This window comes from Netta rufina (genome assembly GCF_964035555.1).
Source record: "Netta rufina genome assembly, chromosome: 1".
Taxonomy (NCBI): Eukaryota; Metazoa; Chordata; class Aves; order Anseriformes; family Anatidae; genus Netta; species Netta rufina.
Genome location: NC_140123.1, coordinates 104,375,721 through 104,389,851, shown reverse-complemented (window position 1 = coordinate 104,389,851; position 14,131 = coordinate 104,375,721). Strand labels below are relative to the sequence as shown.

The 14,131-nt window shown below is 42.0% G+C and overlaps 1 protein-coding gene across 5 annotated transcripts in view; it reads left to right on the top strand.

Annotated features, from left to right (window-relative positions):
- Positions 1-2,466: 2,466 nt before the first annotated feature.
- Positions 2,467-14,131, top strand: part of SYNJ1 (synaptojanin 1) — a 63,540-nt gene continuing 51,875 nt past the window's right edge. For 4 of the 5 annotated variants that reach the window (XM_084303738.1, XM_084303737.1, XM_084303736.1 and 1 more), the window contains exons 1-3: positions 2,467-2,542; positions 3,396-3,541; positions 13,812-13,898. In XM_084303738.1, coding sequence (XP_084159864.1) covers positions 3,418-3,541; positions 13,812-13,898 — 211 coding nt within the window. In that variant the 5' untranslated portion in view covers positions 2,467-2,542; positions 3,396-3,417. Of the gene's footprint in view, positions 2,543-3,395; positions 3,542-7,233; positions 7,314-13,811; positions 13,899-14,131 lie in introns of those variants that run through there. The other variant, XM_084303739.1, reaches the window with a different exon arrangement.

Sequence of the window (14,131 nt, the reverse complement as noted above, 5' to 3'; positions counted from 1 at the left end):
CTGATGTATCTCCAAGATTTGGTGTGGTATTCTTACACAGTCTCCTTGCTGTTCTGCGTGCATAAAGTGAAAGACCAGCACAAGGGCATTTTCATGTCTCTCTAATTCCTTATCTCAGTTTGATTTGTTTCCTTCTTTGCTTAAAGTATAGATAATAATCCAGTTACGTATAATTTATAACATTTACTAGCCCTTACAGTAGAAGAAATTACAGTCTATCAGGTTAACTGTAAATGACGCAAAGGAAAGCCATATTCTCTCTTGCCTACAGCATGAAACAGCTAAAAGTTTCTAGAAAGCTGTAAAATACAGCACACTGAAATAACAAGGAGTGCATTCAATACACTGCGTTTCTGTGAAATTCTCTTTACACTCTGGTCCTGTGGTCTCTTTGAAAACTCTTTTTCTATTACACCTGTTCAGCTTAATGGGTGAGATCTGGCACAAAGATATGGCAATTGGGAGAAAGAAGGATGCAAGATGAGGAAATTTTTAGAGCATATTTAATACCAAGTCACAGAGGCATGCCTTACTCTTTCCATGTATTCAAGGTTTATGAGATTCTGAAATTCAGTTGGCAGTTGAAGAAAAACTACCAAAACCTTTTATTACTCAAAAGTTAGGAACAAATTAAACTTTGTAATTGTTAGTGTTAGGTCAGAGGTTGGGCTTGGTGATCTTGGGAGGTCTCTTCCAACCTAGATGATTCTGTGATTCTGTGATATTGGCAATTAGAATCAAATATTCCTTCTCATTTTCCATAAATTCATAAGTAGTAGTTTTGGAAATTGATAGCTTTATCAAAACTCCCACTAGTGGATAATAATTTTTTTTTTCACGTTCTCAGCTGGAGTGCATTTTCAACTGATGCTCTTTGACGTTTTGAAAAGTCTTTCAGCAAATAGTGGAGTATTACGTTTTCAACAGTGCCTTACTGTTCAGCTATCAGAAAAAAAAAATAAATATATATATATATATTACCCTGAAGCAAAACAAGTGTCCATAAAAAAAAAAAAAAAAAAGGAGAAAAAGACTTAATTTGAATTTCTTTTATCTCTTGTAAAAGATGTAACCATAGAATATCCTAACTTGTAAGGGACCCACAAGGATCACTGAGTCCAGCTTCTGGCTCCACATAGGACCACCCCAAAATCAGACCATGTGTCTGAGTGTGTTGTCCAAATGTTTGTTGAACTCTGTCAGGCTCGGTGCCATGACCACTGCCCTGGGCAGCCTGTCCCAGTGCCCGACCACCCTCTGGGTGCAGACCCTTTCCCTAACCCCCAGCCTGACCCTCCCATCCCAGCTCCATGCCGTCCCCTCGGGTCCTGTCGCTGTCCCCAGAGAGCAGAGCTCAGCGCCTGCCCCTCCGCTCCCCTCGTGAGGGAGCTGCAGGCTGCCATGAGGCCTCCCCTCAGCCTGCTCTGCTCTGGGCTGAGCAAACCAGGGGACTTCAGGTGCTCCTCAGACATCTTGCCCTTCATCTTTGTAGCCCTCCTTTGGACACTCTCTGATAGTTTTATGTACGCTGTGGTGCCCCAACCTGCACACAGTGCTGGAGGTGAGGCCGCACCAGCACAGCGCAGCACAGTCCCTTCCCTCGCCCGATGCACCCCCGGGTAGGTGGCCCTCCTGGCTGCCAGGGCTCGCTGTTGACTCATGCTCCAGTTGCCATCGACCAGAGAGCCCCGGATTTGTCAGGATGTCTCTGCAAGGACTCTGCCCTCGAGGGAGTCAACAGCTCCTCCCAATTTAGTGTCATCTGCAGGCTTACTCAGTGCACCTTCAAGGTGACCTGTGCACATCCAGGTCGTTTATGAAAACACGGAAGAGAACCGGCCCTAAAACGGAGCCCTGGGGAACCTCGCTAGTGACTGGCCACCAGCCTGAACCCCATTTAATACAACACTTTGAGTTCAGACAGCCTGCCAAGCACTCGCCTGCTGTGTTAGGTATTTATCTAGCTGCAGGCTGGACATTTTGTCCAGGAGGATACTGCGAGGAGTAGTACTGAGGTACTGGGTGTGAGGAGTACGTGTAGTAAAGCTTTGCTGAAACCCAGAGAGACCACATCTACTGGCTTCCCCCGGCCAGCGCGATGGGTGACCTTGTTGTAAAAGGAAATCAAGCCGGGCAGACAGGACTGTCTCTCGATGTTATCTGCAGCCCGCCATGTAGCAGCAGCGCCGCTCCTCCTCCGCTCAGCAGCCCGCGTGGAAATTTCCACGGAGGTGCCTGGGGCTCTGCGGCTACAACTTTGGCGACCCGGGAGGAGTGGGCAGCCTCGCTTTTTACACACACACACACATTGACACACTGACACACTCACACTGACACACACACATTGACACTGACACACTCACACACACACATTGACACACACATTGACACACTCACACACACACACGCCGGTTTCCGGCGGCGGGCGGCGCAGTGCGGAAGGGACGGCGGGGCCGTGGCGGAAGGGAGGTCCCGGCGGCTGCCGGGGAGCCTGAGCCCAGCCGGGAAGGGCGGCCGGAGGCGGCCGGAGGCGGCGGGGCCGGTGAGGGGGGAGCCGGCGGCGGCGGCGGCTCGGGGCCGGGCGGGCAGCGGGGAGCCCGCGCCCGGCGGGGGGTGGTGGGGGGGGGGCTGCTGAGGGCGGCGGGCGGCACAAGATGGAGGCGCCGTGGGCGCCGCGGGTGCCGGGGGTCTCCCGGCGCTGCTTTTCGCGTTGCTCGGAGGGAGGAGCTCACCCCTCTGGGTTTGCGGGGATGGGGCTGCAAGGTTTCGGGTGCCGGCTGCTGCAGGGGAGGGTTTCAGTGCAGGCAAAACCCTGCTTTGGTCTGTAAAAACAGCCCTCTCCCCCAGCGGGTTAACGCTTTCCTATGGCACGTTAAAGCCTCTTAACGCTTCTGCCGCTTAAAACGTCCTTGTTATCCTTCTGTATAACATCAAAATGGCTAAAATACAGCCATAAACTGAAGCCGGCCCAGGCTTCTCGTCCTCTGCGTTTGGCATTAGTTTCTGATTAAGGCAGCTGCCGCTCTAACGTGTTCGTGGTGGCTAAAGGTGAGCCTTATTTTCAGTTTTCCTGAGGTGAAATCTCATTTATTTAGGTGCTGCGAAACAAATTCTGGTTGTCATGGTCTTGAATAAATCCTTTGTGCTGCCCTTGGTAATTACATTTTTGAAGCATCCGCATATTATCCTTATATAGTCCCTATATTTGTTTTGAAACATGAGATAAAATAAGTCTCATGACACAGAAGCAGTGAGCATGTCTTTTTTTTCTCTCTCTCCCCCCTCCTTTTGTTAAACCTGTGGAAGCCTTAGGAAAGCATGGAAGTCAGACCTGCTTTGCAGAAGGTGTCTGGAAGCACGAGAAGCTCTCACTAACATCATCTTGTGTTGGACAGGACCGCCACCGATAACGGCAAGATGGCTTTCAGTAAAGGATATCGTGTCTATCACAAGCTGGATCCCCTTCCATTCAGCGTGATAGTGGAAGCCAGGAACAGAGAAGAATGTCTCATGTTTGAATCCGGAGCTGTGGCTGTCCTCTGTAAGTCGATACGTTTTGCTAACTACCATGTAAAAAGTTGGCAGACGTGACGTTGTGTAAGCTCTTTGCTTTTATTTATGAAATATAGAGAAGAAACAGTTACTCTGTTTTTATTTGCTGATGGAGGATCTTCTGATTTAGATGAAAAATGCTTCATATCTTTAACTGCTGGGAGGGAATTTTACACATTTAAAAAGGTTTCATTGTGAATATGCACTCTCACGTATTCTAAATTTTCTTCTAATAACATTTAACAACATCTGCTTATCTTTGGTTCTGAGCTGTCTTCTGCTTTTGAATACATGATGACTCATTAAGAAGCTAAATCTATATGTCATATTTTGTATTAAAAAGTTCTATATTTTTAAGTGATACATCGTCTTAATTTGTTTATCTCAGTTTGTATCGTGACTTTTTGATGGCTTTTTGATTTTTAGCTTTATTTAGTCCTTGTATTTCTAATCTGTAGCCATACTGTGTGTGTGTTAGTTCATCTAGTAATAAAATAAGTAAGTATTTGGAGCAAGGTGTCTTGCAAAGTCATTTTTACATATTTTTAGTGATATATAGAATGCTTGTATTAAATCATTTTTGTTTTAAAGTCATAGTTGAGCAAGGACACTAAAACGAGAAGTGCAGGAAAGATCCTTGAAGTCTACAGATATGGCTTAAAAACGTAGTTCAGTTTGTATTCTTCAGCACGTAAACCTGAGCACCTGGTTGCAGCGGGTTTCTAGGCTTGTTTTAGATCTTTACAGAAAGCTTGCATACTGTGGATGTACTTCTTTTGAAGATAGGTAAGTTTTTGATGAGTTAATCCTGGTGCCTGCTTATGGTTTTGTAGCCTAGCTATTCTGAGCAGCTGCTCAGAAAATGGGAGCCTTGATTCATTGCCTGCAGCATGAGAGGGCTCAAAGAGCGGTGCTGCTCAGGAGGGTGCTCTGGCTCCGAGAGGACGGAGTGGGCTGAGAGGGGCACGTTCCCTACTGCAACAAGACTCAAGGCTAGAAGTGAGAGCCCCAAAGATGAGTGGGGTTTGAGATGTGTTTCCTTTCTTTGGTTTTTGCAGTTGGTTCTCCTGTTACTGGGTGTGCTCCTTGTCTGTGGCATTGTCTCACTCTGAGGCACCTGACTGTCCCTGTGTCCTGTTAGGTGCTTAGAAGTTGGGCCAGTCATCTCTGCTGGACAGGCCTCATGAGCAAGTTGCTTTCAGGCATATGTCTTCATCAGCATCTTAGTTACTGTGTGATTTGAACAAGCTGCCATTAACTGCTAGAGCCCTAGCAATGGGACGTGCTAGGGTGGTTGACATTACAGCTGAAATGAACTTGTATGATTTGCGCCAGGGGAGTTTTAGGTCAGATGTTCGGAGGACCTTCTTTACCGAAAGGGTTGTTAGGCATCGGAAGGGGCTGTCCAGGGAAGTGGTGGAGTCACCATGCCTGGAGGTCTTTAAAAGATGTTTAGATGTAGAGCTTAGTTGGTTTAGTGGAGGACTTATTTGTGTTAGGTCAGAGGTTGGACTCGATGGTCTTGAGGTCTCTTCCAGCCTAGAAATTCTGTGATTATCTAGGTGAGAAACAATACGTGCTTTTCTCCCATTTTTTGAGAACTGTTTTTATCTGATGCGGTTCCTTCTTAGTATTGAAGTTGGGTTTGCCAGCAGTGTTTGAATGGCATTGTGCAGATCAGGTTGGAAATAAGTGTCCGAACAGGTTTAGAGAAGTCAGTAAAACAAGGGCAAAATGTTTTTGAAGATTTGTGGAAAACATTTATTTTAGCACGTATTTAGTAATTACTGCGCGTGCTTAAGCTACCTAAGGAGGAATGTAGTAAAAGTTTATTCATGAAAGTTATGCTCAAAAAATACAGAGTTAATAATTTATTGTGCTGTGATACAGTGCAGGTACGATCAGTAGACTTTCCTCTCTAAAATTTCAAAATCTAAATCCCTACTGAAGTTCCTGCCCCTTCCTGTGCCTTGCATCGTTATCGGATGGAGAAATTAAAACCCAAATGAATTTCAAAAGCCTCTCTCCTCTTGGGTTCTGGTTTGTCCTTGGTATTTTGATTGGTAGGTTGCAACATGGTAAATGTTCGTGCCTAGCTATAAGTAGTTGCTCTGAATACTGTTTTCAGTAACCTTAGCTTGGAAACTGCTTACTCTTTCTATCTGGTCAATGGGCTTATTTTTCCAATACTGTGGTAGTTTTAGTTCCTTTTTTTTTTTCTCACTTAAACTCTTTACTGAATAATGATTTTTTTAATGGTTGAAAGGTCATAATTGTATGCTAGATAGCAGAAAGGAGCTAGAGTTCCCTTTTTCAGATTTTTTTTTTCCTTTTATTTTGCTTGCTGTTTGCTTATGGTACCTATTCTTTTTAGTGCATATTTAAAGGAGTACAGTTATTGGTGCTTGGTTGTGGTTTGTAAAGTACTACTCCATTGCTTTAGTCGTGCCACAGAATCTAGTCAGAAGAACCTAGTCTGTAGCCCCACAAACTTCTGGGTGTTGGTACAAACGTGGTGGTAGGGGGATGGTTGGCCAGATGATCTTCAAGGTCTTTCCCAACCTTAATGTTTCTAATGATTCTGTGAAACCTAAATTCAAAGCCAAAGTTAATGGAAGACTGGTCCTTTGGGAAGTTCCCCAAGATCTTCTTTGCATTCTGCATAAGTAGATGGAAAAATGGTCAGATCAGGTGTGTATAAATGCAGAGCAACATCACTGCAAACTGGTAAAAACCTTTTTGTTGAGGGGGGGGCAAGTTCTCAGGGTCTAAAAACTAACGAGACCAATCTTAAGCTGTCAGACATTTTTCCAAAGATTTTAATAAATATTAAAGATAAGTTGTCTTATGCCTGATCATAGTTGCAGTCTGCATGTAGAATATGTGACATAGGTGCAACCTAGTGAAATACATCGGTAGTGGAGGTGAATCGTGTGGCTCGGCTCTGAGAGCCTTGGTGAACCACGCCTTGTGCAGTGTGCACACAGAGAGATCTGCTTGAACTGGACTGAGAGAAAGGAACAAAAGCTTCCTGATCCTTTAAATGTCATCTTAAAGGAAGTGCATCTGGCATTTTGCTGAGGGAAAGATAATGGTATTAACCTTCATCCTCTCTACATTCGGTGAAGCACTGCAGGATAATTCAGAGGGTTTCATTAGGCCCCTGTATGAAATGCTGTACGATTCCTATGTTGTGTGTTTTTTGCAGTGCGTGTTGTATTTGTGCTGAATGTGTTGTTCAAGTCAGCAAAGTGGGATGGAAGAAAGAAGAGTGTGGAAAGGGCAGTTTGCAGAGGGTTATCGTTGCATAATCATTCAGTCTTAACGTGGAAGCAGTCCAAGCCATGCCTCTGCTGGAAGCGTTCTGTGCGCTGCTTGTGACACGGATTAGTTAGCGTTACGGTGACCAACACATCTGAGAAATGCTTCACTTGCCTTACATAAAAACATGAAATACTTCTTTTTTCAGCTCCTAGTTCCTAGTATTGGGTTAGCCCAGGGTGTTGAAGTCTGAAGGGATGCTGCCAACTTGCTTCTCAAGGCCTTGTGAGACATTTGGTTTTAAATGTCAGCAGCTTGACTGCTTCTTTGTGTAGAGTTTAGTTGGAGGATGTCACGGATCTTTTTTTATTATTATTATTTGACATATAAAACAGGCGGTATATTTATTCTCTGAAATAGGGGGCCTTTAATGAGATACCTTCCCTTCAAAGATTTCATTGACCGAGCAGGAAGATGTTCTCTCTCCCTGTGCCTCTCTGGTGAGTCATAACGAAACGAGTGGGAAGCTGTTTTTACTCCTGTCGCCTGTGATGAGTAGAGGAGAATGTTCTGTCGTTTGGGAAAATACTGCGCCCCGGAGTGGAGACAGAGCTGGAGCTTCGTGCGCGTCCTTGGACTTCAGTCTTCTGCAAAGCTGACAAGAGAGCAGGTGTGAACAGGAAGAGGCAGCGTGCCCACCCTGAGCTTTCTGTAGAGCTGGATAAATTAAGAGCTGTAATAACCTACGTGTGCAGCAGACATCCCGGTATTCGGAGTCCTGTTTAGCAACGCCATCACTCATTCACGCTCCATTTCGAAGTAAATACATTCTTCTAAAAAGAAAATTCTGATGCTGCATCGCTGGGGCGGAGGAAATAACAGATACCCCATCTGCTCCTGCGGACAGATATAGCATATAATCATTTCGCAGGAGGCTTGGAGCTGATACGGTGCTTTAGCAAACTTAGACACCCAGAAAACAAGCATATGAGCACCACATATATGTATGTAATCTTGAAGGAGGGTGACGCTCTGCATACTCACAACCTGCTACTGTGATGTTTTTCTCCTCTTTTATTTATTTCCAAAAATAATGTTTATGCCGCATTTTGAGTGGACTCGCATCCCCTTAATTAGGGAAGGAGAATATATCAAAAGAAATTTCTACATGCTGCTTTTTGTAATGGGATCCTACGAAATAAGCAAAATACAGATATTTCCCTGATTTATATTTGTGCACACATAAATGTGTTTATGTATATATATAGTAATAATAAAACTTACAACTTTTCAAGCAGTAATTTATCCTCTGGAAGGAGTGTCTGTGTTACAGAAACAGGTTAAATACAGGCTGTGGTAGGAACAATTTTTGAATGCACTGTGATACAATATTTTATTCATCTGAAGCCAGTCTTTTATACCAATGTGAAGGGGCTGGGATGGATGGAGCAAATAGCAAATTCACCCCACCGTGCTCACTACTGTTTTGACTGTCATCTTCTGGGCTACACCTACCCGTTAAACAGTATCTCAAGACATTTTGGAAGCCTCAGGGAAGCACCAGCTACGGTGGATGCTGAGTGTAGCTGCGCTGGTGGAGGAGGTTGTCATCTGTCCTCCTGTCATCAGCTGCCATTCGCGGAATTCCTCCTGAATTTACCGTCCTTTCAAATCTGCTGGGAAGGTGCTCAGCTCATTGCTTTCCAGGCATTTCTAACAAAATCACGTCATTTGACAAAGACAACATGTGTTAGCCTAGCACACTGTGATAAGTTCAGGAAGTCCTTACTGTAAAAATCTTCCTGGGAGATTTTTGGAGGTAGTAACCTTTGCCCGAGAGGACTATGACCTGTTTGAGTGGCATAATGGAGCTATGAAAATTTGGTCTACAGCTCTGGAAATATTAGGAAGAAGGTTGCTTACAAGAGAGCCTGAAAGCTCTTTGCTTTTCAGGTAGGCTAGCTTCACAGCACTTGTGAAGGCCATTCTGTAGCTGTACCACAGCCCTGTGCATGATTTTAAGATGGGATTTTACTGGGAACAAATAACTATCTGCCTGAATATTCCTTTCTCAGCTCAGTAGACTTTTGTGTTAGCACAGGAGTGATAGTAAAAGGCTTGGCTTTTTCCCTACTAGGCATCCGTTGAATCATAGTTCTTGCTAATTAAATGTCTGTTAAGAAGGTTAGTTTGCATACTGGAATTACTCAGACGTCATTTAGAAAAACTAATAAACATCTCTACATTTGAGATAATTTGGTAGCCTTGCTGTATGCTAGCATGTATTTAAATTGAAAATGTTGTGATTGTAAATTATATTACAAATTAATCTGCATAGAACTGACTTGTACATGCAAAAAGTCGGTACTCATAAATTCATGTGGTAAAATAACTTAATCAAATCAGTATTAGGGGAAGAAAGCTTTGTATGTTATTAATAGTATAGATTTTTGTTTTCAGTGAAAAACTTGTGCTTGGGTCAGAAAGCAATGAAAAAAGTGCTTGTAGGCTGTTACGTAGGGCAGCTTTAATTTATTTTTGTTTTTTTCCCATCATCAGTATTGTTAGTTAAAAAGATACGTTTTATGAAGTAACCAATAGTATGTTTGCAGTGTTGAGACAGACTTTTAAAGCAACCATTCATTTCACCTGCTCATCTTTTACTTTGCTATTTTGTTCCAAACAGCATTTAATTTGGTGTGTTACACTTAAAATATGGTTGCTAACATCTAGAAATGTCTTTTTTTTTTTTTCTTATTGCTGAGTAGAGGTGAATTGTTATTTGGTGGTTCCTCCCCTCAGTCTTAAGGTATCTGTAGATTACAGTAACATTTAAACATGTTTGAGGTGAATAAATATACTTAATAACTTGAACTAGCCAATAAAATAGAAAAAACAACCATCCTACTAATTCCAAACAATAATTGCAGAAATTATGGCAGCTTTGCATATCAGCAGTCTTGCAGTTATCTTTGATACTTTGTTGACATAAAAGAGATGCAAAACTTTAAAAAAAAAAAAAAATTCTTCAGTTGGTTGTCTTATAAATGAAAGTGATTACTCTGCTCTGACTTTAATGTCTTTAATGTCTCTCCTATGTGGTGATATTAAAGTGTTAGTTTTCATTTAAATACCGAATTCATAACTGTCCTAATTTAAGAAAAAGCTTCAAAACCCCAATCTTAAAAGCTCAACAAATTGTAAAACAAAACAAAAAAACCTTTTCAGATTTTAAACATTTGGAAGTGGCAGTAGCATGATCTTTTCTCTCTTCAAACTTAGATGAGAGTAGCCTTTTCTCTGAAGGTGCTATACGTAATTTTGGGATGTGTCCCATGTTCTATCTGGGAATTGCTACCAGCTCATACTGAGCCATGATACCACCTGGTGAACCCACCAAGAAGGGAACAACTGTAGAAAGCCAAAATGATAACTTTTAATGTGATTATAGCTTTATAATTCTTGCAGAAATTGTAACACTCATTTTTAGCTGGCAATTAAACAGATTAGGTTTTGAACCAAGCTGTTGTGAGACAGGATTTTTAATGGGGTTCCCTTTGTATAACAGTAAGAGGGCTGACATAATCCCTCTAAAATAATTTAATCAGTCACCTTTCTTAAGCGAGTCGGTGACTGATAAGGTGTGATATTACAGATACACGTTTGTGATTTAACTTGGAACAAGTGAGACATTACTATTTAAAAATACTATGGCCTATTAATTTTTAATCAACGTTGACTTAAAATTATTTTATTCTTTTTCTCTGGACACCACAAACGAGGCTTGCTGGCTTTCAACCGGAATGCATTACAGTTTGACCTGGAAACCGCATTAAAAATGTGTTGGTGGTTTTTTATTTATTTATTTATTTATTTATTTATTTTTCTGGGCTGCCAAATAGCAAATCATTATCTTTGTTTTAGAAATGAATCAACCTGAATCTTATTAATGTAATGGATTAAGTTGAAGGTGCTTTTAATTTCTGCCTCCTGTCTGAGCTCACGCAAAGTAATGGAGGATTATGGCCTCGTAATATTTCCTGTCCATCTTTATACATAGACACGTGCATGCTTGCATTAAGTCTACTGTTTAGTGCCCCATGCGTTGCAATTTAAATCTGTTAACTTTCATCCAAAACATTCTAGTTGCTAATTTCTGTCTTTAGAAGTTGCGCGTTTTAACTCTACTTCATAGCAAATGTTTAGCTTTTTTTTTTTTTCCAAATAGGCTCAATTGTGTTTGCTTGCCTCCAGTTATTTAAAAATAAATAAATAGAGAAGTCAAATTTTGAAAGAGAAGTAGGTCCATTAATTTGCAGGAGTTTATGCTTTTTTGAATGGATATTTATAATAGCTGTGCTTTTTTTCAAGGTATAGAGCCTGTAAATCAAAAATCCAAAGGGCTCTCCTGGCTGCAGGCCAGCCCACCATTGCATGAAGAGATGTTCACATTCGTTAAGAATGTTGCAGGGGAAATGAGGAAATGTTCTTGGAAATGCCCTCTCCTCCTGCCAGGATTACCTTAGCCTTGCTGTGGTTTAACTTCTAAGCTGCAGTTCACCCAGCTGGTAATTTCAGCTGTTCACGGAGGAAACCGAAAGTTGGCTTTGTGTGTACTCTATAAAGGTGTTACAGAGATGAGGTGTTAGCTGCGTATTTTTGTATTTTCAGCTGCTTTTGCATACCCACCTTTTATCTGAAGATGTTGTGTGCATCCTGACTGACGTGAGAGGTGGCAGGTCTTGATGAAGCTTCCTGCTCTGGCAGGGAAGGATCAATTAAATACAGCAGACATGGGGAGAATCTGAATGGTCCCAGAGCACTTAGGTTGTTCCTTACCCTTTTGGTGTTGATTGATATGAAAATCCACAAATTTCTTTGGTATGATCAGAAATGGGAAATGCCACATGCAGTGGCAGTCAGTAATAATCCCTGTCTGGATCTGCCTGGCCCTGGGCCCACCAAGACAAGCCGATGTCCCAGCCCCCAGCCCAGCCTTGGCAAATCCCTGTCCCCATGGCCCTGGACCTCCCGGGGCTGTGTCTGAGCATGGTTGCTCTCACCAGGTCTGGTCCTGACTCCTGGCCACAGCCTGACATCGTGGCCTGTCCCACCAGGAGCTTCTGTGGTGGGGAAGTGATGCAGTGCTGTGGAGCTTACCCTGGACGAGTGTTAATTGTTCCCTTTTCTGCTGTCAGTACTTCTTGGGGCTGCCTTCTTTCTAGCTCAATTTCTTCAGGAAAGGAGACCTACTTAAAAACCGTTTGTTGGTTTGCTCTGTTGACTAGTATCAGTCATCCCCAATTGAAAATTATTTCAGATTTCACGGGTGCTCAGACTGTGGGAGGGTTCACACTGTTATATGTAGTGTCTCTGCAAACCTTGACATGAAACCTAGGTGCTTTTGTTTGGTGCTTGGGAACTTGGTTGAAAGAGGAATTTACTGGCTACAGTAAGATTTTCTATTTCTGTTTGGTTTTGCCATGTTTTTCTGCTTTATTAGTGGCCTTTTTTTTTTTTTTTGTGAGATCTGAATTTGCAAAGCCCACATTACTTAATTCACTTCAGGCATTTATTTACTAAGGCTTAGGAAGGATAAAGGCGTTGTATGCAGAACAAATCCGCAGAAGACAGAAAGGCTGTTGTTCTAAGATGTCATTAAATGTTGCCAGGCACCCTCAAGAAAAACCCTGCAAAAAGCTCTTCGATGGAAACAAAACCTCATCTTTCATTAATAATTCGAAATGTGGAAGAACAACACGGCAATTTTCTGCTCACCAGAAGTTGAGTTTAGATGAGTGTATTAATATCATTAAATGTGTATTGGAAAAATGGATTGGAAGAACCACACTTTGAAGTTTAGAAGGTGCTCTTTCCAGCCCATTGGTGATCTAGCTAAGCAAAATATGGTTCGGTGATGCTGACAAAATGACTATATGTAAACAACGTATTCAGATTAGCTGGGAGTTTTAACACTTGTTGTGAATGAAGACTTTGGGAAGAATCACGCTGTTACAATTCTCTCTTTCTTAGGTTCTAGGTTACAGGAATACAGTATATCAGATAAATAGTTTTTTTGTTTGTTTGTTTGTTTTTTAAGTGCATCTAATAACATCTTGAATGAGCTTAGATTTCAGGCTGGGGTTAAATAATTGTTTCATCTGTATTGGAGACTCCGATCCACTTTAAGAATAGAACTGGCAGACATTTGAACATAAGGGATAGACTTATACACGGGCAGGACTGTGCTAAGCTTAGGGAATTCTCACTGGAAAGATTTACACTAGCCATTCTGAAGGAAATACCGCTACTGTGATGCAGAATGCTGCAGAGTGACAGAGCAGTAGGCGTTTTGATTTACGATTTATGTCAAACTTAGTCCAGCATCAAAGTGAAAATTACCTGTTTTTGAGGAGGGAGAAAGCACTAGTCGTTGTTGACCCAGAAATCTCTGTGCTCATGGACCAGTGGCACAGCTGGAATTGTTGGTCCCTGTGCTTCAGGTGCAATCTCAGTCCAGAGCAGAAGCTCAGGGCTGGCCGGATTCTGTTTCTGCTCTGTGGCATTGCTGTCACCTGGATCTGCCATCAAGCTTGTTTCCCTGGTTTTTCAAGAGCAAATCTGAGTTCTGAAGTGTACACTAAAATTAACTCCCTGGTAAACAGTGGTAGATATACTTTAATTTCTTCTAAAATACTTTTTTATATTAGGAGGTGACATTAAAAATGCAAGCATTCCCCTTTACTATCACTTGGAGACTTTGCAAGATTTTCCCTTTTTTGTTGCCTAAAAACATAGCATGACCATACGCTGTAATAAAATCAAATACTCATTTTCCATTGTAAGAAGCCATATGCTTATACATTCTGATTTCTTTCTGGCAAGTTCATGTAAGCACTATAGCTGTACTCCTGGATTTTCAGTTTAGAGTGGACTCATTCTTCCTACCATCATGTATAGTCTCTACCATCATAACATCTTGTGTTTTCTCTCCTCAGCATCTGCAGAAAAAGATACAATCAAGAATACCTACTCCAAAGTAATGGATGCATATGGGCTTCTAGGTGTTTTAAGATTAAACCTGGGTGAGTAAAGTATCTAAAACCTTAAATTTTCATTTGGGAAAGAAAATTGTGCTGCTTCTGTAAAACTGCACAGCACGGCATCTCCAGAACAGGAACTCTGCTCTTTTTTTATTTTTTGACTTTATAGAGTAGCTTGCAAGTTTGGAGCATTCCCAGAAATGAGGGAGTATACAAAAATAACTTCCGTTTTTGCAATCCCTGTTATTTTCAGCATAGTTTCTCCTGTTTGTGTT